Source organism: Crocuta crocuta, unplaced genomic scaffold (assembly GCF_008692635.1).
Source record: "Crocuta crocuta isolate KB4526 unplaced genomic scaffold, BGI_CrCroc_1.0 scaffold32, whole genome shotgun sequence".
Classification (NCBI taxonomy): Eukaryota; Metazoa; Chordata; class Mammalia; order Carnivora; family Hyaenidae; genus Crocuta; species Crocuta crocuta.
In genome coordinates this window covers 9925246-9944184 of record NW_027529424.1, presented here as the reverse complement: position 1 = coordinate 9944184, position 18939 = coordinate 9925246, and the positions used below count along the sequence as shown (strand labels likewise).

At 46.3% G+C, this 18939-nt stretch overlaps 1 protein-coding gene across 1 annotated transcript in view; it reads right to left on the bottom strand.

The window, feature by feature from the left end:
• Positions 1–12246, bottom strand: part of LOC144226934 (aldo-keto reductase family 1 member C3-like) — an 18842-nt gene extending 6596 nt beyond the window's left edge. The window contains exons 1-7 of the mRNA XM_077758426.1: positions 12160–12246; positions 10761–10928; positions 6995–7111; positions 6204–6281; positions 5355–5477; positions 1742–1851; positions 866–1031 (exon numbers count right to left, since the gene is read on the bottom strand). Of these exons, the coding sequence (XP_077614552.1) occupies positions 866–1031; positions 1742–1851; positions 5355–5477; positions 6204–6281; positions 6995–7111; positions 10761–10928; positions 12160–12246 (849 nt within the window). The remainder of the gene's footprint in view (positions 1–865; positions 1032–1741; positions 1852–5354; positions 5478–6203; positions 6282–6994; positions 7112–10760; positions 10929–12159) is intronic.
• Between the last annotated feature and the right edge of the window lie 6693 nt (positions 12247–18939).

Sequence of the window (18939 nt, the reverse complement as noted above, 5' to 3'; positions counted from 1 at the left end):
GAAATAAATAAAAACATTAAAAAAAAAAAAAAAAAAAAAGAAAGGCGAGAAGATTGACTCAATTTCCCTGCAGCGATTACTGTCCCCTTCCCCGTCCCCCCCAACCCAGACACACATTTAGGTAGGAATGGACGTAGGTTTCATGAGACGGCTGTCATGAACTTTGGTTTCCTTCCAAGCAAGAGTCAGGCGTGTGTCCCCTCGGTGGTTTGAACTCAGATCACCCTCGGGGGCTCCGGGTGGGTGGATGTGGCTGCAGCAAAGGAATCCTACACCCTTTCTTTCTTTCTTTCTTTCTTTCTTTCTTTCTTTCTTTCTTTCTTTCTTTCTTTCTTTCTTTCTTTCTTTTTAATTTTTTTAACATTTATTTAGTTTTGAGAGACAGAGCATCAGCAGAGGAGGGGCAGAGAGAGAGGGAGATGCAGAATCCGAGGCAGCTCCAGGCTCCAAGCTGTCAGCACAGAGCCCGACGCGGGTCTCAAACTCATGAACCACGAGATCGTGACCGAAGTTGGCCACTTAAGTGACTGAGCCACCCAGGTGCCCCTGCTACACCTTTTCAAGCCCCAATCACATCTCCTCTAATGCCTTCATTCTGCAGCTGAAGAAATCAAGGCCATACTGTTGGGCGAAAAAACAGGATCAAAACCCAAAGCTGACCTTCTGGAGTCCATTCCCAATACCTTGTTCCCTCCCTGCAGCCGCCAGAGGGTAAGACAGTTAAATCGGCATCCACGTGCATAGAGTACGCAAGGAGGTGAGCTTTGCCCAAGTATACCTGGGGCGCCTCACAGAACCCAGACCAGAGGGAAATGAGGTGCCTCCATCAATGCCCACAGCACCCCCGCCCCCCCCCGCAGTGTACCTGAAAGTTCTCCTGGATCCTCTTCTCATTGAAGCTCTTGGCCAAGGGCACCACTCCCCGCTGCAGCTGGTAGCGCAGGGCCACCTGGGCTGGGGTCCGCCTGTGTCTTGCAGCAATGGCATTGAGTACTGGGTCTTCCAGAAGAACTGGGTTGTCCTTGCTCACCCTGGAAGGGAGGCAGAGGTGCTGTGTGTCTGAGACTGTATACCAGCCATTTTGCACTGGGGCCGCCCATGCAGGCCAGGTGGGTTCCATCCTCTAAAATCTGCCTTATTACCCTCTGGCTGTCTCAGTATCTGTCTTTGCTCCTTTTTTTTGGTCAGTCCAAAGAAGAAGGACCAGAGAGAGGAAGGCAGAAAAGGACTTTCAGGTATCTGTTTATTTTTTAAACATTTCTGAGAAATTTAATAAAAGACTGGAAAAGTCAAGAAGACAAAATTTGTGCCCAAACCCAATAATCTCCATTCTAATAAACCAATTATTTTCTAAGAATTTACTATTTCAATAACGCTTTCAATTAATTACTTGCTTCGTCAAGTGCTAAAAGGCACGTTTTTATAGGGATAAAGAGATCAAGAAACCCAAACTTACAGAAGCTCTTACTTGTCTCACATCCCTCAACCAGCAAGTGTCCGAATCATGGCGCGGGCTCCTTTGCCACTCTCTAAACCCAGAGCTTTTGAACTGCCAGAACATTCAAATCAGTGATTTTATTATTTAATCATGTTTTATCGAGTCCTTACAAAGTAGGCTGGTTAGAGGGTTTACAAAGGTGGGCTGTTCCTGCTGCCTGCCCTTAATCTGCCCCCGACGGTTGAGCGATGACTGCAGACGGTACAGCATCTGTGAGTGGGATAAGCGCACAGAGGTCATTACCATTCCTTCCCTGAGTTGGACCCCAAGGCCCCGTACACAGTCAACACAATGTCTTGGGACTTGCAGAACTGCAGCAGTTTGCTCTGGTTGAGGTAAGGGTGACACTCCACCTGCGGAAAGCAAGCAGAAGGGTGGGATTCCTGGGCCGCGGCCGCCAAATCGACGAGGAACGTATGGTGCTGTGTTTCGGGGTAGCCAACGTCTTCGGGCGGCCCAGCAACGTGGCCAACACACGAGCATCAGCCACAGCGGGGCCAGAGGAACCGCCAGAGACTTGCCTTCCAATCACCGCCCATGGACAGCAGAGCAGTACTGAGCAACGGGCTCGGTGCTCATGACAGACAAGTCAGAGTAGGGGGTCAACAGATACCCTCGGTCTGTCGACGGGAGACTGTGGGGCTGGCCTTGGGCCTCCCTCGTGCACCGCTGTAGTCAAGGAGAAGCAGCCCCTGTCTTTCTTCGTTCTCTGTTCTCACTCCCTTACCCTGACCCCTTCCCTTCACATCCGACCACCTGTCCACGAGGCCATTCTGTGGCTTCAGAGGCCACAGCGCTTCCCTCTTTCCCGCCCCACACTGTGTTGCGATGTCTCTGCTTGATCCTTGAGCCTCCACAGCTGGCGCTGCTCTACACGGCCACCCCTGCGCCCTTCCCCAAGCCTGGCCTTGCCCCTGTGTACGGGCTCTGTGACTTCTGGCCCTTTAATCATCAAGCAGAAATAAATCGCTAGTTGCGATTAGTCAGAAGCTGTTATTAGTGTCATGACACACACGCTGCCGGGGAGAGGGGTTTCGGTGCCGTAAAAGGTAACTGGCGGTACAGTCATCTTCCTTTCTGTGTGTAGGGGGGCTGGAAACCCAGGACTTTACCCAGAATGTTACCCACATATTTTCTGCTCTCTTGTACCCCTGATGTTATGCAGGCAAAGGCCGTCACCCCTGCCTTGGGATGGGTGGGCTAGGGGCCGGCTCAGCTCAATTGTCATTCTCAGGCTGGCCTCGCGTAATTCCCCTTCCATGACAGGGGTTAGGCGCGCGTAAAACCCTGGGTGCTCAGGCTCTAGCGCGATGGTGTCCTTTGCAGGCTGGGCCTGAAGAAAGCAGAATGTTTGACTATTTTTCACGACGACTGCTGGATTTTTCTCTCGTATTCCATGTGAAAACCTGGTGAGGCTTCTGGGGGTAAACATCAGGAGAGCGTGCGGACAGGCCCATAGAGGAGCCCCTTGGAGATCTGCACTCTCACACTTGACCCTGAGCCTCCAGCAGCTCAGCAGCGGCTGTTGTACGTCTTCCTGCCCCATAGTGACCCTGGCAGCCTTTCTGTCCCTGATAGGCTGCCTTTCTCTGTATCTGCCCATCCGTCTCTCCAATTTTCCAGCTGGCAGCTTGCCCTGTGCCCTCGACACTCTGATGGCTCTCAGTTTATTCAGCTTCTCTTATCATAAGGACACAAGGGACAACATCCAAGCTCCCCGCATGCCAGGCCCCAAACGGGAGGTGTGGCACATGCACTTTTTGCCGCACACCTTTGTCACTGTCTTTCCTCCGACTCTGGCGACTTGATAAGAAGGAGCAGAGATTGAGGGGAAGCACGCAGGTTGCCTTGGGCCCCCCTCGAACTGTGTTTCCCAGCACAACGTGCAGGGAAGGCCCTGTGCCGGCGGCCGGGGGCGGGTCAGCCATCACGTGCTAATGACCTGTCCGTGTCACGGTTGTCTCGGTCATGAACCCGGAAGCGGAGGAAGGGTGATTGACTGCACTCTGGGACCAAACCACGTGACTCGAACTAATGTCTACTATTCCCTGTTCACCCCTCCGATCACAATGAACGGTCTTCTGTTCAAGTTCCTCAGGCTCATATAAACCTCCCACCAACCAGTCAGTCTAAGCTTGGCCATGGGTCCTTTCGCTCTGTGGACCCCAGGGCAACACACAGCGTCTTCTTTAATTCTTCACCACGACCCCAGGCTAAACCAGTTTATTTACTTTCTCTAAGCTGATGATCCCTGAAGTGGAGGTAAACCTCCCAAGGGACACAAAATACAACTTTTCAGAATCCTTATTTATATTGTTCATCTATAAGAGGAAAAAATAAGCCTCACTAATATTTAATACATGGGTCACCTATAACTCCCTGTCGGCCTGCGTGTAAGAAGTTTAAAAGGCGATAAAATAAAGCCGGAGGAATGTGGACCCTCCAGAGGGCAAAAGTGCGGCCACTCACTTCTGTGCTCACGATTTCTTCCATTATTCTCAAAGACCAGGAAGTTTATGCATGGCTTATTAAAGAGGGTTTATCTCCATTTTTTTTAAAGGTTTATTTATGTATTTGAGAGAGAGAGAGAGAGCATGAGTGGGAGTGGGGCAGAGAGAGAGGGAGAGAGAATCCCAAGCAGGCTCCGCACTGACAGTACAGTGCAGGGCTCAGACCCACGAACTGTGAGATCAGGACCTGAGATGAGATCAAGAGTTGGAAGTTTAACCAGCGTATCCACCCAGGTGCCTCAAAGTGGGTTTATCTTAACAAGGAGGACTCCTTAATTTTTTGTTTTTACTTTTAAATGTTTTATTGTGGTAAAATATTCATAACATAAATGTACCTTTTTTTAGTGTTTAAATGTTTATTTACTTATTTCTGAGAGAGAGAGAGAGAGATCATAGGGGAGAGCGAGACAGAGGGAGAGAGAATCCCAAGCAGGCTCCACACTGTCAGTGCAGAGCCCAATGTGGGGCTCGAACTCACGAACTATAAAATTATGACCTGAGCCGAAATCAAGAGTCAGNCCCACGAACTGTGAGATCAGGACCTGAGATGAGATCAAGAGTTGGAAGTTTAACCAGCGTATCCACCCAGGTGCCTCAAAGTGGGTTTATCTTAACAAGGAGGACTCCTTAATTTTTTGTTTTTACTTTTAAATGTTTTATTGTGGTAAAATATTCATAACATAAATGTACCTTTTTTTAGTGTTTAAATGTTTATTTACTTATTTCTGAGAGAGAGAGAGAGAGAGAGCTAATAGGGGAGAGCGAGACAGAGGGAGAGAGAATCCCAAGCAGGCTCCACACTGTCAGTGCAGAGCCCAATGTGGGGCTCGAACTCACGAACTATAAAATTATGACCTGAGCCGAAATCAAGAGTCAGATATTTTAACTGACTGAGCTACCCAGGTGCCCCTAAATTTACCATTTTTTAAATAAATTTACCATTTTGAGCATTTCTAAGTTCAATGGCATTAATGGACTCACATTGTTGGGGGCTGATACTGTACCATCAGGTGCCGATGGTTACCTCATGATACAGAACTCAACAGAGTTACCCGTTTTCTTTCTCACAGGAGTGCTCCAACTTTACTGACCCGACAGGAGAAAGGTCTGTAGTTTGTTAGCTGTACATTTCTAGGACCCACTCCCATAATACACCTAGGAGATTATATTCCAACTTGACCCTCCTGTGTTTTTTTACAAAGTGACTTGGCCTTGGGGACTGTCTTCAACACCTTGCAATGCACTCTGTTGTCTGCAGGAGAAGGCAGTGTCACTGGTGACCTTGTTGAAATGACAGAAGAGGAAAAGGAGGGAGTAGAGTTTGGGGGGCGGGTTCGGGGGCCCACCTGGTTGCACACGGGCTTGTACTTGAGGCCTGGCTTGTTCAGAATCCTCTCCAGCTGCTTGCGGTTGAAGTTGGACACCCCGATGGACTTGGCCAGCCCTAAATCCTTACACCTCTCCATGGCCTGTGGAGGAAGGGCCGTGAGGAGTGATCTGTGTAGCCGGCTCGAGAAGCATGGTAAAGGGGACGGTGCTAAGAGAGGGGGCTCAGGATGGGACAGAATGTGCCACAGCGCAGGACGGAGGAAGCCTTGGAAGGCTGCGGATGTCAACACATGAGATAGGGATTAACCGAGGAGGAGGAGAATGAAAAATAAAATAATAGGAAAAAATGGGCAAGAAGACGGAGTAAGCTACGAACGCAAGGGGTGCGGGACCAGCTCAAGGACCCGGTGCGGTTTTTGGCCAGACACCTGGGAAAACTCGAGCCAAGTCAGAGCGAGCGCCAGGCGCACAGGAAGTGGAGCCCGTGCAACACGGGAGGCAGGAAGGGGCCATATTGTCCTCCCGACCGTGGCTCCCCGTTTCCTCTTACCCCATTCCCTGGGAGGGTCACCAAATTCACTCTGTCCCCATCACAGCTGCCACACCATGGGGCTGGAACCCTTGGTTTGTCCACAAATGCAGCCTGAGCACTTAAACATACTCAGTACTGAGTACACCACAGGCACTCAGTAAGCACTTGCTGAATTATCAAATGGGGAACATGTGAAATGGCGGCAGAGGGACATCCAGGGACTCTGCATAGTCTACACGGGGGCAGAACTGGATGGGATCCATGTTTCCTGAATTCCTGGCCCAGCCCCTCTCCCCCAGTGTCAGAGATGTAGCATCTTCGGAGCCGTACTCACCTCCCACGTGGAACAGAAATCCACTGTGTCGAAGATGACTTCCCCATGTGTGTCCTTCGGGATGAGCTCCTCCCCGGGCTGGGACACGGAAGAACGAGAGGTTGGACGAAGCTAAGTTTGGCTTCAGCCGAGCTGTCGGGGGCCTGCAGACCTTGAGGCTAATACAACAATCCATCCTCATTCTTGAGAGGAATTGTAAGGTTGGGCTAAAAAGGGAGAAAGTACTGAGGGAGTGTACTTCCTAGAAAGGTTTATTGCTAAAGGTTCAATAAAAGATTGTTTGTGTCACAGACCCCTGGAGACTCCTGAGGCCCCATCCTAGAGAGAGGCTAGAGCAGCGCCGTGGCTCAGCAGGCACCTGGGCCATGGATCCTCGTGGGAGAAGCCGCTCTCGCCCCTGCTTTCCAGCTGGAGCGACTTTCCATATGACGAGCAACTTGTCAGCATCTTGAGGGCTGAGTTTCATCCTCATTAACTTTCCTGCACCTCAGCTGGTCTCCACTGGGGACACTCACCAGACCGGGGTGGGGTGGGGGGAGGCATGAGGCTGAGATTCAGGACCTTGCGGTCTTGAAAATGGAGCCAATGCATTCGCAGGATCGAAGCAAAGACCCTGAAAATGAGTGAACTCGTACACTCTGGGGCTGAGTGGGAGTATTGTGGCAGGAAACAGAAAGAGGAAGCTTGAAGTACTATGTATGTGTTTTCCTCATGTTGACAAACTATATCGTCTCTTGTATTCAGCTATTAATTTTTATGTTGATAATTAAAGTAAAATAACTGCTGCTAACCTTCAAAGGTATTGGGAAATGCACAAGATAAAGATCCACATAGCTCAGCTGAAGTTTCCTCAGTGACATTTCCAGGCTGGTTTGAACCAATTCTGGGCGGAAGAAGGTTCCCCACACCTGCAATGGTTGAAAGAGAAGGTTTGAGGTTCCGTCGTGAAGAATCGTTAGGAGAAATTAATAAAGTGTACAGCTGTCACTATTTACAGATAACATGACACTATATAAAGATTCCACTAAAAAACTGTTAGAACTAATAAATTCAGGATTCTGTAAGGTGGCAGGATACAAAATTAATATACAGAAATCTGTTGCATTTCTATACACTAATAAGGAAGGAGTGGGAAAAGAAATTAAGAAAAGAATCCCATATACAGTTGCACCAAAAGCAATAAAATACCTAAGAATAAATTTAACCAACACGTTGAAAGACCTGTATTCTGAACATTGTAAGACATTGATGAAAGAAATTAAAGATGGCACAGACAAATGGAAAGATATACCATGCTCATGGATTGGAAGAACAAATATTGTTAAAGTGTCCATACTACTCAAAGCAATCTACAGATTCAATGCAATCCTTATCAAAATACAAATAGCATTTTTTTATAGAACTAGAACAAACATTCCTAAAATGTGTATGGAATCAGAGAAGGCCCTGAAGAGCCAACGCAAGCTTGAGAAAGAAAAACAAAACTGGAGGTATCACAATCCCAGACTTCAAGATATACTACAAAGCCATACGTAGTAATCAAAGCAATATGGTACTGGCACAAAAACAGACACATGGCTCAACAGAACAGAATAGAGAGCTCAGAAGTAAATCCATGTGCATCTGGTCAATTAATCTATAACAAAGGAGGCAAGAATATGCAATGGGAAAAAGTCTCTTCAGCAAATGGTGCTGGGAAAACTGGACAGCAACATGCAGAAGAATGAAACTGGACCTCTGTCTTTTACCATACACAAAAATAAACTCACAATGGTTAAAGACCTACATGTGAGACCGGCAACCATAAAACTCCTAAAAGAAGACACAGGCAGTGACCTCTTGGACACTGGCTTTAGCAGTATATTTACGGATAGGTCTCCCGAGGCAAGGGAAACAAAAGCAAAAACAAACTTTTTGGACTGCATCAAAACAAAAAGCTTTTTTCACAGGAAAGAAAATAATCTGATTAAAAATAGCAGAGAACCTGAATGGACAGTTGTCCAAGTAAGATGTACAGGTGGATAACAGACACATGAAAAGATGGCCAACATCAATAGCACGGGAAACGCAAATCAAAACCACAGTGAGATACCACCTCACACCGGTCAGAATGGCTAGTATCAAAAAGACAAGAACAACAAGTGTTCACAAGGATGCGGAGAAAAGGGAGCCCTGGTGCACTGTTGATGAGAACGTGCATTGGTGCAACCACTGTGGGAACAATATGGAGGAGGTTCCTCAAAAAGTAAAAATAGAAATACCATGATCCACTACTATAATTCCACTTTTGGGAATTATTTGTACCCTTATGTTTATTGCAGCATTGCTTCTAATAACTAAGATATGGAAATAATGAAAATATCTATGGGTAGATGAATGGATAAAAAAGATGTGATGTGTATCTATAAAGAGTGGAATATTACTCAGCCGTAAAAAAAAGAATGGAATCTTGCCATTTGTGACTAGTGTATTATGCTAAGTGAAATAGAGAAATAAAAATGCCACACGACTTCATTTATGTGTGAAATCTAAGAAACAAAACAAACGAAAGAACAAACAAACAGAAAACAGGAACAGAGTCATAAATATGGAAGAAAAACTGGTCATTCTCAGAAGGGGGGAGAGTGAGGAGAGGGGTGAACTAAGTGAAGGGGATCAGGAAGTACAAACTTCTAGTTATAAAATAAGTAAGTCATGGGAGCCCCTGGGTGGCTCAGTTGGTTAAGCGACCGACTTTGGCTCAGGTCATGATCTCACGGTTTGTGGTTCAAGTACCACGTCGGGCTCTGTGCTGACAGCTCAGAGCCTGGAGCCTGTTTCAGATCTGTGTCTCCCTCTCTCTCTGCCCCTCCCCCGCTCGTGCTCTGTCTCTGTCTCTCAAAAATATGAATAAACGTTAAAAAATTTAAAAAAACAAACAAAAATAAGTAAGTCATGAAGAAATGGGAATGTCGTCAAAAACGTAATGACGCTGTACGGTGACCACACTTGTCGTGGTCAGCTTCTAGTGTACAGATTTGTCACTATGTTATACACCTGGAGCTAACAGACCTTGTATGTCAACTAGACTTAATAACAAAAACACTCGATTTTAGCTCTACTTCAATAAAACAATATTGCTGCTTTTAATATGGCCTATGTGCTTGAGTCATCAGGGGCCTGCTGCCTGGTTCTAGCCTAAGGGGTAAGGGGGAATCAAATAAAAACTATTTGTACAACTTTTTTTTTTTTTTTTTTTAAAAAGCATCTCTAGGGAGAAATTAGTGAAACGGAAAACGAACAACGACTGCAAATCCACCTGCAGTCATTGGGAAGTGACGAACCATTGTGCCCAGCTCCTGAGTTCTTTCTCTTCATAGCTTCTGTTTCATACTGAATTAAGATAACGATGTAGGAAAGGAAAAATATAGCTCAACACAGGGGGGCTCAAACTTTAGAATGTAAGGGAATTACAAAACACATTCCTGGATTCTACCTCCAATATAAAACATCACAATATCTGGAGCTTCAGCTGGGAAATTGCATTTATTTTTAGAGTATGTTTATTTTGAGAGAGAGAGAGAGTGCACAGAAGCAGGGGACGGGTAGAGAGAAGGGGAGAGACAGAATCCCAAGCAGGTTCTGCACTGTCAGTGCAGAGCCCGACATGGGACTTGAACTCACGAACCATGAGATCATGACCTGAGCCAAAACCAAGAGTCAGATGCTCAAGTGACTGAGCCACCCAGGTGCCTCTGGAAAATTGCATGTTAAACAAGAACTTCAAGCAGTCGCGATTCAGGAAATTGCATTTTGAATGTATTAAGGGTTCCCAAGAAAATTAGGACCTATACGACTTTTAGGGGGAGGGCACTCTAGTCAGCTTATTTTAGGAAGTAAAAATCTAAGGAAAATCCATCAAAATTGCTCAACTCCCTCCCTATGGGAGGGAGATAAACAGACAAGAGTACAATGTGATACCACATCTAGCACAGCCATTCGGAGAGCTTCATACTTTGGAGCAAGAAGGAAGAAATCCCCTTCACAGGCCTGCTTAGGTTTCACTTGCGTGGACCTCCACCGTCTCTTTTTGGGACACTTCACCTCACGTTCAAATATCTGGTTCTAGTAGTAGTCAGCTCCGTGAACATTACTGGAGGAAATGCCTCTTGGATTCCTTTCCAGTCTGACTGAAATCCGTAAGTTCTTTTATTTGTTTCAGATATACTATCAGTAGAAATGAAGAATAATAGGAGAAAATGGTTCAAAGTTAAAAAAAAAAAAGTAAGTACTTTCACAAACATTACATCCACCTTCAAAGCACTTCTGTGGTATTATCTTCCCACTTCATAGAAAAGAGATATGGGATGTGTGTTGACCACACAAGAGGTTGAGATTCGAGGTCTAAGGCTCGAGGAGGTTGGAACCCACATCCCTAGCCAGCAAGTACCTCACCAGCCTTCTCACAGCGCAAGGTCGTGGGAATGAAAATTTAACCAATAAGAAGAGAACTTCACCAAGAAGCTCTTCAGCTAAGAGTAAGCTTTTCACACATACATAGGGAACTGTACACAGAACCTTCGAAGTGTAGAATATGTCCTCTCTCATCACAGAGCCATCAGCAATCTTCTTCCGGATGGCCCTCCCAATCTCTTCTTCATTTAGATAAAAGTAAGCGGAGTCAAAATGGCGGTAGCCTACATCAATTGCTTTCATGACCGCCTCTTCCACGTCGCTCTTAGCAACCTAGAAGACCATAAAAAGACAAAGATCTACCTGATTCGGGAACAGATGGCCAATCCCACCAGTAGAGCTATTTAGCAGAACCTATTGTTTTTCTAAGGGCTAAGAGCTAGAGGTGACAGAGCTGTATGTTGACTTACACCCGGTGGTAGCTGTTTAGCAACAGACTCTCTGAGGAGAAGAAGTTCTGAGTATTTGCCAATTTCTATGGTGTAAAGACTCCCACCACGGCTGACTTCAAGCCACGAATATTAGGAAAAGATGCTCACCAGCGGATCTTGTGAGCCCATGAGCTAGCCTAGCTTGTCCCTGGGTTTAACCCTCTGACCCTGGATTTGCATCACATGTGGATTTACACAATCTATTGATTTACAGTCCTGAGTTAATTCACTCTGTAAGAGATTATTAAACTGGTTGCAATCCAGAAGTCTAATGCTCAGAGCTATCTGTCAGTGCAATGAAGGTGTAACTTTACACAGAATAAATTAAATGATTCACCAATGTAAACTTGGAGAAACACTTCAAGCAATATTTGAGGAGGAACAAAAATGTAAAAGAAAATAAACTTGGCCTCTAAGAGGTATTTCCATTCCAGACCACCAACACTCTAACTTCACCCTTGTCTCTCTCCAGATCATGCAGAGGCTGAGATTTCTCTAGAGAGTCTATGCCAGTTGGTGGACAGGGACCACTTGGACTCTAGACGTCACAGAGAAACTTCTTCACAAACTTCATCACAAGCAACCTTGCCGTCAAGTCTCTGACACGTGGTGATCCTGACACCTGGGTTTCATTTCTTGCGACAGACGGTGAGTGGCTACAGCTGGGCAGCAGGGGGGAGTACCAGAAGCAGCCTCACGCACCCCTGCATTGCTGACAGATGGCGGGCTCCCGTGTCCCTTCATATAGTGCCACACCAAGTGTGATCGTCGAACAAGCAGCATCAGAGTCACTCGGCAGCTCGTTTAGAAATGTGGATGTTTGAGCCCTATCCCAGATCTACTCATTCAGAACCTTTGTGGGTGCGGCCCTCAAACCTGCATTTTTAACAAGATCCTCTGTGTTTTCATGCTTACTAAAATTTGAAAATCACTGACTTAATGCACAAAATAACCTAATCTGGAGAGAAGCATCTTACAAACAAAGAAAACGAGGCCCGCCTGCGTTCCCCAAATTCTGTTCTGATAAGGACCCGCGTGCACTGCCCTTCCGTCTCCAATGCCTCAGTGACTACCTTACTAGGAGCAAAGGTGCCAAATCCCAGCACGGGCATGAAGAACCCATCGTTCAGCTTTACAGAGCAGAGTTTCATTGAGTTCATCTCTTTCCACTCTTCTGACTTTTTATTTTTAAAAAAATCTGCAGAGGGAAGAAAATGGCATACTTGTTATTTTTTAATGGCTTTAATGAGACAGAAGTCACATACCATAAAATCACCTCCTTGAACTTATCCACTTCAGCGGGTTTTTTTTTTTAGTTAAAAAATTTTTTTAATGTTTTATTTATTTCTGAGAGAGAGAGACAGCATGAGCAGGGGAAGGTCACAGAGAGAGGGAGATACAGAATCTGAAGCAGGCTCCAGGCTCTGAACTAGCTGTCAGCACAGAGCCCGATGTGGGGCTCGAACCCACAAACCAGGAGATCATGACCTGAGCTGAAGTCGGGCGCTTAACCGACTGAGCCACCGAGGTGCCCCTTGAGTAGGTTTTAGTCTATTCATGGAGTTGTTACCAGGACACAATTTCAGAGCATTTTCATTGTCCCCCACCAAAACATCACACTCCTAGAAACAACCCCCATTCCTCACTCCTTTCAATCTCCGGCAAACACTTTCTCCCTCTACAGATTTGCCTAACCTGGAAATCTTATGTAAACGCAAGCATACATTACCTGCCCTTTCGTGACTGCGCTCTTTCACTTTGCCCAATGTTTCAATGTTTTCAATGCCAATCCATGTTGTATCGCGTTTCAGTGTTTCCTCTTGTGTTGTGGCTAAGTAACATCCCTTTGTATGGATGTAGCACATGTGGGTTATCTATTCATCAGTTAACAAACATTTGGCTTTCCCTACTTTTCACCTACTATGAATAAGGCTTCTGTAAACATTCCTGCACAAGTTTTTGTGTGCACATACATTTACAATTCTCTTGGGTATATACATAGGTGTGGAATTACTGAGTCATAGAGCAAACCCCTGTTTAATGTTCTGAGAAACCACCGAATGTTTTCCAAAATGGCTGTACTATTTACACACCAATTCATGAGAATTCCAGTTTCTCAGCATCTTCTCCAGCACTGTTACACATTATTTTTTGTTAATAGCCATCCTGACAGGGATGAGATGATATTGTGGTTTGGGTCTGCATTTCCCTGATGATGAGTGACGTTGAGTATCTGTTCGTAAACCTCTTGGTCATTTGTAGACCTTCTTTGGAGAAATGTCTACTCGAGTCCTTGGCCACTCTTGGTCATTCGTTTTCTCTACTAATGTGTTGTAGGAATTCCTTATATATTTTGGAGATGAACTTCTTATCAAATATATGGTTTGGAAATATTTTCTTCCAATCCAAAGAATGTGTTTTCACTCTGCGGAGCGTTCCTTTGCTGTGCATAAGATTCATGGTTTGATGCGGCCCCACTTGTTCGTTTCTGGTTCTGTTGCCTGTACTTTTGGTGTCTTATTCAAGAGATCATGGTCGATGTCATTAAGATTTTCTCCTATGTTTTTCCTCCAGAGTTTTAAAGTTCCAGGTCTTTAATCCATTTTGAGTTGAATTTGACAACCCCAATGCATGTGTGTTATTCTAACATGGTCTCAGAATGATTACTCTTTAGTTAGTTTTGTTCTTTTTTGAAGGGTTATTTATTTATTTGAGAGAGAGAGAGTACACACACAGGGGAGGGGCAGAGAGAGAGAAACAGAGGATCTGAAGCAGGCTCTGCGCTGACCGCAGAGAGCCCAATATGGGGCTCAAACTCACATACCATGAGATCGTGACCTGAGCTGAAGTCAGACACTTAACTGACTGAGCCATACAGCCTCCTGTGATTAATTTTGTTCTTAAACTCTTTAATTAGGCTCTAACCCTGGGTCTACCTTCATTTCTACTTTTGAATTGATAAATTAAAAGAGCAATTGAAATCTAGGCATTATCTGCCTTGTAAGTGAGGCAACAGAAAGCACCCAGACCACCTAAATAGTAGTTTTAAAAGGTATATAAATTGATGTTTATTCAGATTTTATAATGATATGAAAAATTATTAAATATTAAGATTATATATATGTATATATACATGTATAAATACAGACTTTGCTCTGACATTTCCAAGTCACTTTCTCAAAAGGCTTTGCCCCATCAGGGTTTACCCTCCGATCACCGGCACATGCAAATTCCTAGCTCATTCACCTGCGACAGTATTGTGACACCTCATTGAAAAATTTCTAAACAGATGATTGGGTCCGTCAATAGTCTAGCGCGTCTTATCCATAATAATTAGACTATATTTCATGAAAAGAAAGGCTGTGAGATTAATTTCTGGATTCCGACTCGTTTTAATCTTTCCCTTTCCACTCATACCTAATTCGGACATGTGAAAACATCTCCCTCCCCTCTCATCTCAAAAAAGCACTAAATTACCAGTAAGTATATTCAACCTCACTTAGTACATGGGAGATGTGCATGAAATGTCTGCAAACTACATGTACCCATGTCACCATTTCACAATCTGTACAAATACCAAATCGTGAAGTGGCATGTCGGAAACACATTACGTTACATGTCAATTATACCTCCATAAAAATTATGCTTCTGTGAAAAAAATATGCAGAAACATGAAATGCCATGTTCACTACTCTGATTATGTAAACATATCAAGTGCGAAGATGGTGAATAAAGTAAGCTTTAATTACATAAACAATGTGTAAGTGCAGTGTGAAGCTGCAAAACGATGACATTTACTGTGATCTTTGTTATTGTGATTTTGTCTATTTTGTAGTAGGTGATTTTTAAGATTCCTAAATGAAAATGCATTATCTTTGAAGAAACAGATTAAAATTTACTTAAAAATTTCCTGGATTGGGGTGCATGGGTGGCTCAGTCGGTTAAGCGTCTGACTTCATCTCAGGTCATGATCTCCTGGTTCATGGGTTCAAGCCCTGCGTCAGGCTCTGTGCTGACAGCCAGCTCAGAGCCTGGAGCCTGCTTCACGTTCTGTTTCTCCCTCTCTCTCTCTGCCTCTGCCCTGTTTGTGGTCTGTCTCTCTCTGTCTCTCAAAAATAAATAAACATTAAACAAATTTTTTTAATTAAAAAAAAATTCCCTGGGTTTGTAGATTTTGTTGCATAAGTGCGACCACAATGAACTTCCTAGCAGGTGCCCAGCCTGCACAGATTTAGAGCCCTAAGATGCCTTCTCAGCCTGCTCCCTCCTGGCCTCCTCTGTTCAGACCTCTCCCGACCTTTCGCTTCCACTCCTCCTCTTGCTTGGCCCCAGTGCTTAGAACTGCTCCATCCCTGCCTTGCTGGGTTTAGAAATTCTTCCAAGACCTTTGAACTTGCACAATGCCAACTCAGCTACCGGCACACTGCCCTTTGTTGCACAGGCCACACACATCAGGAATTGCTGAACTATGAAATGCCTGTTGGAATTTTCTGGACTTCGATACTGACCACAGCCTTGACTTGGTGCCTGCGATTCCCCTCCGCGCTAATTCTCAACAGTCTTTAAACCCAAGCTTCGATATGCCTGCTGATTTCTCCATTTTATGTTAATTTCCTTTAACCATCCTTTTTTTCTTAAGATTGTATTTATTTTTTGAAGTAATCTCTCCAGTCAACATTGGGACTCAAACTCACAGCCCCAGGATCAAGAGTCACATGCTCCTCCTACTGAGCCAGTGGGGGTGCCCCTAACCAGCTTCTTTAATAAAGTAACTCTCAACACAGTAGAAGATACTAGTGGTTGACGATACCTCAAAGTCTAAGAAACATAAATACATTGAATTGGAAAATCAGGTAAACTCATACATTTAAAGTATGAGGGGCGCCTGGATGGCTCAGTCCGTTAAGGATCGGACTTGGGCTCAGGTCATGATCTCGCAGTTCTTGAGTTTGATCCCCACGTCACACTCTCTGCTGTCGATGCAGAGCCTGCTTCAGATCCTCTGTCTCCCTCACTCTACTCCTCCTCCGGCTTCTCTCTCTGTCTCTCAAAAATAAGTAAACATTAAATAATACTAATAAAATAAAATACTGTCTCCCGCTCTGTCTCTCCCAAGTGAGGCAAATAAGATTCAGTAGAACCTCTTTCTACCACCAATTTTCATGGGCAATACCAATGACCAGAGTTGACTCCTTAATAAGTAAATGAATAAATGCCGACTGAACTCAAAGAAAATAGGATTAGATTTCTCTGCATCGACAGCAGAGAGTCATCTAATTACCAATAGCGTAATTTACTAATTACCTAATAGCATTTGATGCCATGTATATACATAAATTCTAGGTACATAATGATATATAGTATAAAAAGGAGGGGAAAAACACAAGAAACTCCAAGGCACAATCCTATACAAGAGATCTTGTTAAATAGACTAGAAAATCAAACGTTATTAAAGAAAAAAACAGATGTAGTTGAACACACAGACATTCAAACCTTGTATAGCAAAATTCCCCGTCATCAGAGTTTAATATGCAAATGATAACTTTGGAATACGTTCATCGACTGGATGGAAGGGAGCTGATGTTTATAACCTAAGAGAGCTCTTAGAAATTGACCAGAAAAAGACAAATAAAAACTTTGAGTGTGGTGACCAGGAGGCATTGCACGAGAGCCTAAGCCAAACGTGCACACATGGAGGAAAGTTCGACTCACCGGGAGCTAGGGCCCAGCCACGCAGCGGAGCAAGAGAGTTCAGCTTACGGCCACCTGACCGGCAAAAACGTACATGTGTCACACTATCTTTCACGGGTGGGAGTGTGGACAAGAAAGGGATCTCATCTGTTGAGTTGAGGCCCGTGAGGCTGAACTTGAAAAGCAGTCTGGCAGTAATCATTGAAACTAAATTACAGAATTCCCTTTAACTCGTAAATCCTGATTCCACAGAAATCAGAGATGCAGACACAGAGAGAGCTGGAAAAGCGTGAAGGTCGTTTCACACTCACCGTTCCGGAGGAGAACACAACGTGCCCCTCGGAGAGGCTTTGTGGCTGGTGGAGAGGAAGCCACGAATAAGGCTCCCTGGCAGCAGAGACGGGACAGACCTTGTTGTGGCTTCCTGGAAGGAACGGTCAAGCCTGGGCAAACAGGCCTGGGATTGGCTGGCTGTGCTGCCAGTGGTACTGATAGGGGAAAATCTGTTATAAGACGGCTAGCNCCCCACTTGTGGCAAGCACTAATGCAGAATCCAGAAGCAGCAGACTATAAACCGTTCCCTCCGCTGAGGCTCAGGCTCAGACCCCGGAGATGCTCTCCGCTGAGCCCACCGGTGTAAAACAACCCTCCTGCCTTCCGAGATCTCCGCTTGGTTCTTCCACGGGGTGATCCAGACCGGATTCGGCCACATTTGGTTCCCTGACCGGGAGGCCCAACCACGCTGGCCCGTGTTGCCGCCGGTTTGGGAAAAGGGCCGGGCGGTGACGGGCGAGGAATCGCAGCAGGACGAGGCGCGCCCTGCTAGACGTGCAGCAGCTTCCAGCTCGTCTCCGCGGCCGTCCTGCTCCGCCGTTCCGGGCGGACTCGAAGGCACTCGGCAGGTGAGGACTGGAACTGAGGGCGGATACCGGGAAGGCCTGGGCCCTAAGTCCGTCCTGTCCCGCCCGCCCACAGCCGTGGAAGGGGGAGCTGATCACGCCCGGGAGACTGCAGAGGTCTCCGCGGTAGAAATTGTGCGGGAGGGAATGTAATAGCCTCTGGTGTGTATGTGAGTGTGCAGTGAGCATACCGTGTGTGAGTGTGAATGTGCGACGCGGTCTGGCTTGCCTGCCGAGTTCGGTTCTGTGGCTCCACGGGTGGGCACACTTCAGGTCCCCAAAAGCCCCCGGAGTTTGTGTGTGACCGTCTGCGATTCCGCGGTCAATGGCATGCAGTCTATGGTGGCATCGGAGTAGTTCCCGATGTAAGTCACAAAGCAGACACCGCTACGGCTAAGTGTCACCTAAGTTCCTTCGGGACACGGCCAGACGGGCTTCTGACTGGTCTCCTCATCAGAGGGGGCACCCCTACCCCCCTGTCTGTCTTTGCCACACCGCCTCACGGGAACATTATGGGGTCAGGACTGAGCAAAGAAGGGGCTTTGGGGAGACTATGAAATTAAGATGACCCCCAGCAAATTAAGGACCCTATGTGAGTTAGAATGGCCCACTTTTAGTGTAGGACGGCCCTCGGAGGGAGCCTTAGGTGTCCCAACCGTCCGCTGCGTCTGGCATGTTCTCGCCAGAGACCCGGGTTACCCTAGTCAGTTCCTGTATGACGACTCCTGGTTAGAGATTGCCAAACCCTCCCCCTTGGGTGCGATTTACCTGCAATAAACAGGGACAGGCTAGGGCCTAATCGCCTCGACAAGGTGGCCCAGGGAAGGTCAACAGAAGTCCTGACCTCCACAAATTCTCGCCAGTCACCCAGAGGAAGAACCAAGCTTGCCCCCGCCATATGAACCCCCCGGCTCCCGGTACTCGGCCACCTTCGGTCTCCCAGCACCTGCGGACTCTGCAGATCCTCTCTCCCCTGGACCAGCGGCCAGACCGTGCCCTCAGCCAGGCGCAGGCGCTGCCGCTCTCCAGATGCTGGTCCACAGCCGCCGGTACCAAGACCTCTCCTCCCGGGGTCCGAGCAGGGACTAAGAGGCCCAAGAATATGCCCAGCAGCTAGGGGACCCCCGGGGATTATGATGAGAGCCTGTGCAGGTTTGCACCCCCTTTGACCCCGAGGCACAAGAGAATCACGAAAAAGGGACGGGAAGGTCTAGCTGCCGAAAGGGGAAGGCCCAGAACCTCCTTAGCCAGGCGTCAATGCGT